This window comes from Rattus norvegicus, chromosome X (genome assembly GCF_036323735.1).
Source record: "Rattus norvegicus strain BN/NHsdMcwi chromosome X, GRCr8, whole genome shotgun sequence".
Taxonomy (NCBI): domain Eukaryota; kingdom Metazoa; phylum Chordata; class Mammalia; order Rodentia; family Muridae; genus Rattus; species Rattus norvegicus.
The window spans coordinates 72,128,252-72,137,703 of record NC_086039.1 but is presented as its reverse complement, the minus strand read 5'-3'; the positions used below and the strand labels follow the sequence as shown (position 1 = coordinate 72,137,703).

Here is a 9,452-nt window from a genome sequence, read left to right as displayed (position 1 = left end):
CCTAGAGCCCAGGTGCACTTGATTTCACTTCCCATGTGTCAGTGGGGGTTGAGACTGTGTAGAACCCTAGGTTTACAGCAGTCCCTTTGGCAGGGCAGAGCCAAGGAGAGACAGAGGGTGGAGTGGGGTGCAGTGTGCAGTCCAGGATCAGCTCAAAGGCAGCCCACCTTCCCCTGTCTTCCAGACCTGTGTTTGCCCAGGGCCTGGAAGAGGCTTCGAGTATGTGTGGCAGGATGTTATGAATGAGCAAGCATTCTTTATTCTCTCCCTTGGAAATGTTACTGAGTTGGGGTGAGGGCAGGAAGGGTAGCAGGCTCAGAAAATGGCTCAGCAGGCTGTGTGGGGAGATGGGAAGACTCATGCTTTCCTGGGTGGCAGTGGTGGTGGTGACATGTGAGTGTGTGTGAGTGTGTGTGTGTGTGTGTGTGTGTGTGTGTGTGTGAGAGAGAGAGAGAGAGAGAGAGAGAGAGAGAGAGAGATCCAGAGACAGAGCCACACAGAATTAAATTGACAGCAGTGCTTTAGTGCCTCTGTGCCAGTCAGCAATTGACAAACAGACACCTACAGAATTATATATAGAGAGAATGCTCTTGCTCCACTGTGTGTGTGTGTGTGTGTGTGTGTGTGTGTGTGTGTGTGTGTGTGTGCGTCTTTCGAGGGGAAGCCCCCCCCTCCATGTTGGAACATTGCTTCTAGGCTCCTTCAGTCAGGGCCTGCCTATCTTCAAGGCCACCCCACCCTTTCTCCCAAGGTTCTCACATGAATCATGGCAACCTTCCCTTATGGGGGAAGGGGCACCCCCAGCGCCCCACCCCCTGACAGCCCTCCATCCGGCCAAAGACAGGGAACCCGAATCCTCAGGTCCAGCATGCAGCCCGGTCCCTGTCATCCTCTTGCCCAGAGCGTGGGCGCCCCAGAGGCTGCGCACTGGTACCCCAGCCCAGGCTCAGCCCGCCCCCGCGCTGCCCGCTCGCAGCCCCGCAGCCCCGCAGCCCCGCAGCAGCCACAGGGGGAACCAAAGAGACAGAAGCCTTCCCAGCTGCCCGGACCACAGACGCCAACACCCCCCGCCCCCAACCCCACGCCGCCCTCCCGCCCGCGCCCCGCACGCCAGCCAGCCCACGACCGAGCGCGGCGGCAGGCTGCGGGCTGCGGGCTGCGGAGACAGACTCGGCTCTGCGCGCTCCCGGCCGGCGCTCGCCACCCGGGCTGACTCGCTCGCTCCCGGCCGCTCGGCCAGAGCGGGGTCCCGGTCCGCAGCCGCCGCGCGAGCCCCCGGCCGGCGTTCCGGCGCCCACCGGCCCTCGCCGCCTCTCCGCCCCCTCAGTTCCCGGGAAGGGAGGTCGCGGCAGCGGCCCGGCGGCAGCGGTGACCGTGGCGTCCGCGGCGACAGTGGCGGCCGAGGTCGCCGCAGCGGAGGCGGCGGCGGCGGCGGCGGCGGAGGCGGCGGCGGCGACCGTGGCGGAGGCCGTGGCGGAGGCCTCCGTGGCGGAGGCGGAAGCGGAGGTGGAGGCTGAGGTGGAGGCCGAGGCGGCGGCGGAGGCCAGCCTGGGGGAGGCGGCGGCGGCGGCGGCCCTGGCCCGGGAAAAGGCAGAGGCCGGCGGCGCGGCGGCGGCGGTGGCAGCCACGGAGGCCAGCCTGGCGGAGGCCAGCCTTGAGGAGGCCAGCCTGGCGGAGGCTGCGGCGTCGCCTTCCTACGGGAGGGTGGATATGGACGAAGAGCTGGCGGCGGCCTTGGCTGCAGAAGAGGAGGAGGCGGCGGCCGGGGGCTCGGACGATGGGAACCCAGACTTTCCCACGGCCTCGCTGTACGTGGGCGACCTGCACCCCGAGGTGACCGAGTCCATGCTGTATGAGAAGTTCAGCCCCGCCGGGCCCATCCTGTCCATCCGCCTGTGCCGGGACAAGGTCACCCGGCGCTCTCTGGGCTACGCATATGTCAACTACCAGCAACCGGTGGACGCCAAGCGGGCCCTGGAGACCATGAACTTTGACGTTATAAATGGCAGGCCAGTGCGCATCATGTGGTCCCAGAGGGACCCGTCGCTCCGCAAGAGCGGGGTGGGCAACGTCTTCATCAAGAACCTGGGCAAGACCATCGACAACAAGGCGCTGTACAACATCTTCTCGGCCTTTGGCAACATCCTGTCCTGCAAGGTGGCCTGTGACGAAAAGGGGCCCAAGGGCTACGGGTTCGTGCACTTCCAGAAGCAGGAGTCGGCCGAGCGGGCCATAGATGCGCTGAATGGCATGTTCCTGAACTACCGCAAGATTTTCGTGGGGAGATTCAAGTCCCACAAGGAGAGGGAGGCCGAAAGGGGAGCCTGGGCCCGCCAGTCCACCAGCGCTGACTTCAAGGATTTCGACGACGACTCGGATGACGAGGCCACCTTCCGATGAAGAAGACATCCCAGGACCCAGCCAGTAGAGCCAAATCTTGGCTCCCACCCCGTTTACAGCCCCCCACCCCCCAACCCACCAGCAGTGTATTGTATTGGGAGTGCAGGTTTCTCTCTCCCCCTTCCCCTTCACCCCTCCCTGCTCACTTTTCCTCTTTCCTTCCCTCCCTCTCTTGCCCTCTCCCTCTCTCTCCCCTCCCCCTCCTTCCCCCACCCCCCTCAGAGCTAGCTAGCTTCCCCATCCCCTCTCTGCTCTCAGCTCCTCTCTTCTTCTGTCCTCTCCTTCCCTCCCTTTCTCCCCAACCCCAGCAAGGGCCCCTTGCTAGAGCATAATCCCACTAATCTGTGCCATTGGAGAGGTTAAAGGCTGCCTCTTCTCCCGGTGGTGGTCGGTCTGTTTCTTAAAAGCGTTTTTTCTGTCTCTTTGTTTACTGCACAGGTGATGCAACTCATGGTAGAAATGTCTGGAGAAGGAGAAGGAAGTCTGATGTGGGAGAAAGAAGCAAGAGTCTAATTGCTTCCCACCATCCTAATACCCAGAGAGAAGCTCTATCTTCTTTGGTGTGCTGTTTTTCCAGGCTCTCTGCTCCCCGCTCTCTCCCTCTCGCCCCAGACCCCACTTCCCTTCTAACATTCTTGTAGAGTGGTTCATGTATGTGGTGTTTCTTAACCTGCTTTTTCCAGCGACTAAAACCAAACAGAAATCAACGCGTTGAACTTCTTTACCATGCTATTCAACAGGCTTATGGACCGTCATCTTCAGTGCCTGCAGAGTGCTCCTGTGTATCCATGGACCTTAACATTTCTGTAATCATTCCTGCATTGTTGGACATTCAGGTGGTGCCTAGTTCTTTCCCTGTGTTTAAAACCAACACTGTGTGCCCTGAGGAGTGAATCCTTCCTTGTCAAGCCAATCTAGGCTAGCATCCTGGATGCTCTCTCCTTAACTGTGGACTTGCAGGATCCACATATAGACGTTTCAAAGACTTTCCCTGTGTGTTGCCAAAAGGCTCCCTTTCATAAGCATTGTACCACTTTGTATTTGTGCCAGCCAGCCAGTGCAGCTAGTAAAAAGAAAAAACAAAACAAAACAACAAAACAAAACAAAACGGTATGCTCATGTCCCCTGCAGTCTCATGGTCCACTGTACCTGACTCAGTCTCTCTCTCTCTCTCTCTCTCTCTCTCTCTCTCTCTCTCTCTCTCTCTCTCTCTCTCTCTTTCTGTGTGTGTGCGCGCGCGCGCGTGCGCACGTGCCTGGTCAATCTCGTGAGCTGCAAATGGCATTTTCACTGTTTTGGCTGTTTCACTGGAATTGAATGCTGTTTACCACCCCTTTCCTGCGTTCCTGCTTCCTTCCCTTTTCCCTCTTGCCAGAAAAATAAAACAGCTATGTTGCAGGAAAAAACAAAATTACTAAGCCGATGATTTCACAGAAGAAATGGAATGCTAGAATGCTATCAGCAATCAATCCTAAGGACCCCCATGCCTTCTTGAATTGTATTCATCTCTATGTGCCCAGTGTTTTTCATGTGATATATGTGTATTTAATATATACAAATTTCAATATCTGCTTTTTCATGCATAAATATAATATAGATTATAGACATAGATGTATAGATATTCTTGAACTTCCTTTCGTTGTCATTAAATATTCTTTTAAAATATTTATTGTGATTTTTCTCCTGTTCCAGTGTATGAATGGGCCAAATGCAGGGGCTTTGGGTGAATGCATGCTTCTGAGTCATAATTGCACACAGATTCAAGAATATTTAATAAGTTTTTAATGAATCCTTTTTCTTGGACTTGTGTGAACGTTTTCCCCCTTATCTACATCAGTGCTCTTGTGATTAAAATCTTAAGGGACTTTCCTCATTTTTATGATTTTTTTCATATCAAATATTCTTCAATGTAAAATTTAAATTAAACGGAGGTCTATTTTTTTCGTAGTAAAGACCTGTTTATTAAGGTAGTTTCATTTCCCTGTCAGGATCACAGGAGAGCCAGAAGCATTAGGAATCTGGTATGTGTTCTGGAGTCTGTATGACATTGGCTTGTGCACTCCTGTAGAATTTTTTAAGTCAGTCAGAGATTTTGTTTTTATTCATTTAAATTATGTATCTTTATTAAATTAATAGATGTATTTAAAGTATACTCATAAAACATCAAAAATCACTAAACCACTTCACAACATAAAATTTGAAACATGTGGGACATGTATTTAAAACAAACTGTTGCCTCCAAAAGCATAAGGTTAAATACATGTCTCATTCTGAGGTATTTTCACTATCTCAACATTTAAATATCCAAATATCAAGGACACACATATATTTTTAATTTCCCTTTTCATGGATGAGGAATAATTTCAGTAACTTGTCTCTTGACATATTTTTAAAGGGTTGTAGTTTTGGAGTCCCCAGTATGGTCAATATTATGAAGAAAGTACTTGTATGTATTTGTAGTACTTATAGTGATCTTTAATTGCCTTATATACATTAATACCTTTTGTCAAATGCTCTTGCTATAAAATATATGCTTATAAACATATATGAACATATTTTATATGAATTTATAAAATAGTTCATATTATGTTCTCATGTATTTTCAAATCATGACAAAGTGATTAGGCTTGTAGATATTTTGTTTTATTTTCTAATAGATTGCTTTTTTAAACAAAATGCCATGAATATTAAATACAACCAACTGCTTTAAAGTAAGCATTTATGTTACTGTGTATTAGTACAGTTTACAGCAAACACCAAATCATAGTTAATATATTCTATACTAATGTATTTCCTATATATTCATTTTGAATACATTATATAAATTTTCTTCTATATGAATATATAATATACATTTTGCCATTTAATATTCCCCCAAAACTTACTAATTCTATAGGCATATCATAATTTTTTAAAGTGTTTCTTTATCTTGGACTTAAAGGTAGTTTCTAAAATTTCCCCAGAACGCCTGAAAATATATGAAAAATTTCAGCAATACCCTTGTATTGTTTGCTTAAGGTAAATGCCTAAAAGTTGTATTGAAAAGTAGCAGTCTTTTAAAATTCTTTAACTTTCCACCCTAGCTGTATTAGTTTATACTAGCATGTTAGATGGATGTCTGTTTTTCTGCCCAAATTCTCCCCTAGTTATTAGAAACTGTCCTTACTAATATCATTCTATGAAAACTATACCTCATTTTTTGTCACTTTGATTTTGTAAAAAAAGAAAAAAGTTTTTTCCTTGTGGTTCAAATAAATTCATTTAAAAATACAGAAAAAGTTTCAAAAGTAAAAATCAATGGTTATTATATCCCTGTATAATGATTCACCTCTTTATCTTTTCCAAGAACCTATTTTGATGGACTTGATTTTTCCATCTGGCCTCATTTTTTGATGAATTTTAATGTATGCCTGTTGTTTCTAGTTCCTTATTCAAACCAAACATGCTGAGACATTCATTGCTCTCATTTAGTATTATTCCTTTAACATTCTTATAGACAAATTTGGAGTTTTGTACTGCTGTCGAATAGTGATTATAATTTCATATGCTTCTATTAATAGATGATAAACATTAGCAATTTCTTTTAACTTGGTCCTTAGTGCTAGGCAATGCCTTTCCAGAAATATATACATATTTTCTTGCATATTATAAGTATATTCTTTGTATGTCAAATATCAAGCCATTCTTTCTTTTCTTTTTTTTTTCTTTTTTTTGGAGTTGGGGACCGAACCCAGGGCCTTGTGGTTGCTAGGCAAGCACTCTACCACTGAGCTAAATCTCCAACCCCCAAGCCATTCTTTATATGTTTACATTGATTCACAATTTTTTATGTTTGTTGTTGAGACAGGGTTTCTCTGTGCAGCCTTGGCTGTCCTGGAACTCACTCTGTAGACCAGGCTGGTCTCCAACACAGAGATCCTCCTGCCTCTGCCTCCTGAGTGCTGGGATTAAAGGCCACAACCACCAGACTGATTCACAATCTTGATTCAGTGAAAATATTGGTATATTGAAATGTCAGTAATATATATTTGACATTTCTGTATTTTTTCACATCACTTCAAATGGTCTTTCAAATTTTGTTGTATATATTGATTCATGTTTCATTTCTCCATTTTCAGAGATTTTATTTATTCTTAATTTGTCTTTAATTTCAAATGCCAATGCTTAATTTTTGTTTTATTACATAGCTGTTTCTATAATCATTCACACAACAAATGCTTCTATAACAAACAAAAGCACTACAATGCATTTTAAAGAACATTTATTTTGTGGTCTAATTTCCACTTTCAAAATTGTATTGACTTATATCCTGTGTTATTTCTATTTAAAAATGTACACATTTTTCTGCACAATGCTCTCAACTATTACTTCGATTTATTTTGATTTTGCTATATTACCAGTGGATAAAACATGTCATACTTTGAAATTTATTTTGAATAATCCTTTTTCTTTTATTTGGTTAGACATATCTCAGAAAATTAATAGTTTATTGTTAGGGGAAGACCATAGAACATAAATATGATCTTAGCACTGAAAAAAATGCATAATTAAAATGATTGTATTATTTCTACACTTTTATATGTAAAAATGGATATAATACAAAAAGAAAGGGACCTGTATATTAGTATTTTGCAAAGAAAACAGTAGGGGCACATGGTATATGAGAGTTACTTTGAGAGTTGACTTCTGTTGTTGTGGAGGGTAGAAAATTCAACAGCCTGCTGCCTGTAAATTGGAGAATAAGAATGTTGGAGCAATAAGACAGCTTAACACGATAGGGAACCATGGTCATTCAGGCCATTTTTGGTGTATTTCTTGTGCTTTCTGTCAAGCCTAACTTTATGAATCAATGGGTCAGATATAACTCACTTCATGTTACTTGGTAGTTTTGGTTATTTCAATAGTAGCTTAAGGGCTATCTCCCAAGGAATGTAGTTAGTTTACATGAAGGCATGACCTTGCTGCAAAATCCTAAAATATTGTACTACATAGGGGTCTCTTTCAATGACTCCAAAAGGAATGGCTAACACTGGCTCTTCTAGCACCATTAGATCCACTGTATCATATGCCACAAGTGGCATAGCAGCGCACACAGCATCCTGGACATGTTCCAGAGCGTATTCCTATTTTGAGCTTTACTGAAATCTAGCAGGTTCAGGTCAATTAACAAATTGTCAAGAGTAACACATTCAAGCAAAGAATGTTTTGTCTTGAATATTAAAATTGTCCTACTGGTCATTGAACCTCTTTCTTAGTTACAGGAGGAGCCAGATGTAACAATTTATTCTAACACACCCCATTATCCCTGAATCCATTGACATTTTTTGAAAATAGAAAGGACCCTACATTTTAGTTAGATTCATTTCTCAGTCTCTGACAGGTGTTTTATCATTAAGTCAAAGGAAGTTAGTAGATGCTATCAACATAATGTCATCAATGTAAGGATGAGTGTAGTATCTTAAAGAGAAAAGAGATCAAGATTTCTTTAAGGTAAATTCTCTTGATCCAACTGTCCCACTCTGGAACATTCTTCTCCAGGGGGTCTGTCTCTATATACCCTCCCTAAATCTCCAAATCTAGCCCTGGTCCCATATCCAGTGCCATTGCCTTGTCTGGCCACCCCTGCCTGCACTACTACCAATCTCTAAGCTTCCTATAGAACCCATCCTACATGGCCCTGACCCACTAGATCTTCCCATGCCAAATCCAATCCTTTTAACCAGGCAGATCTACTCCCATGTTCAAGCTAGACTATGCATCATATACACCACTCCAGTCCTTGTTAACCTGACTTTATTACACTTAAGCCATTTCCAAACTATAGGGCCTGTGGGACTGTGCTACCTACCAGGCATAAGAACTACCAAGGTTGAGTGAGCTCAGACACCAGGAATCTCAGAGATCTGAGACTGTTAGGGGTGTAACTCACCTTACCTCTTTCTGTACCTGCTCTGGAAGGTGTAACCAGGACACCCCACTGAGAGGAGCACAGGCAGTTACATTCTTGTACATGCTAATGAGGTATTTAGATAGACCTGAGCCTTCAGCTAAAGAGCTTCTCTTCTTGGGCATTCCCTCCCCCAAAAGCTTTCTTCCCTCCAGCCCCTCTGGTACACTTGGCCATTGCTCCCAATCAGACCCAATTCTGCTCCTCCTGGGACCTGTCTTCTCCCCTCCTCCTGGAGTGCAGATGCCCCAAAGGGAAAGGTAGACCTCGGACCCCCACGCCCAAACCCCATCCCCATTCCAGACTTCCCCTTCAGACCTCACTCTCCTGCTATTATAATGGTGGCACCTGGATACCCAGAGTGGAGACCAGGAACCATGGTAGACTCCACACTTTGGATTTTACTCTGCCTCCTCCCAGTGGCATACCAGCAGCACCCAGACACTCCCAGCAGAAAGTCAGGAAACAGTATGACACAGGACTGACTATATACCTTCTTTTTAGCCCCAATCTGCTTTGTCCTTATCAGACAGAATTGACAAAAGAAACCTACATGCCCAAACCTCATCACAAAAACGCAATGTGAAATACACAACTTGTACCTCCCTCCAACATTTCCATGTAGAAATGTTCGTCAGTAAGAATTGTCTAAATGGATTGCAGGAAACAGAACTTAAAAGAACAACCATAGACTTCATCAAAGGGTTCATGAAATTTAAAGAAGAAACAAAGAAAAAAACTGAATGAATCTAAGGAGAAAGGACATAAGAATAAATGCCTGAGAGATATCCAAGAAAACACAAACTTAAGGCTGTTTGTGTCCTGGCTAGTTCTGTGTCACCTTGACATAGGATAAAGTCGTCTAAGGGGAGAGACCTCAATTGAGAAAATATTTCCACAAGATTGGAAAGTAGGTAGATAAGCCTGTCTGCCTGGCATTTTCTTAATTAGTGATTAATGGGGAAGGGGGCAAGCCCACTGTTGGTGGTGCCACTCCTGGGCTTATGATCCTGAGTTGTAAAAGAAAGGAGACTGAGCAACCACTGTTGAGTAAGCCAGTAAGCAGCACCTCTCCATGGCTTCTGTACCAGCTCCTGCCTCCAGG

General features: G+C 45.1%; 1 protein-coding gene across 1 annotated transcript; it reads left to right on the top strand.

The window, feature by feature from the left end:
* The first annotated feature begins 1,091 nt into the window (after nt 1–1,091).
* Nucleotides 1,092–4,065, top strand: Pabpc1l2b (poly(A) binding protein cytoplasmic 1 like 2B). Its single transcript, XM_063280437.1, has one exon. It carries the CDS (start codon nt 1,711–1,713, stop codon nt 2,398–2,400), a length of 690 nt encoding a protein of 229 aa, XP_063136507.1. The 5' UTR covers nt 1,092–1,710; the 3' UTR covers nt 2,401–4,065.
* Nucleotides 4,066–9,452: the final 5,387 nt, after the last annotated feature.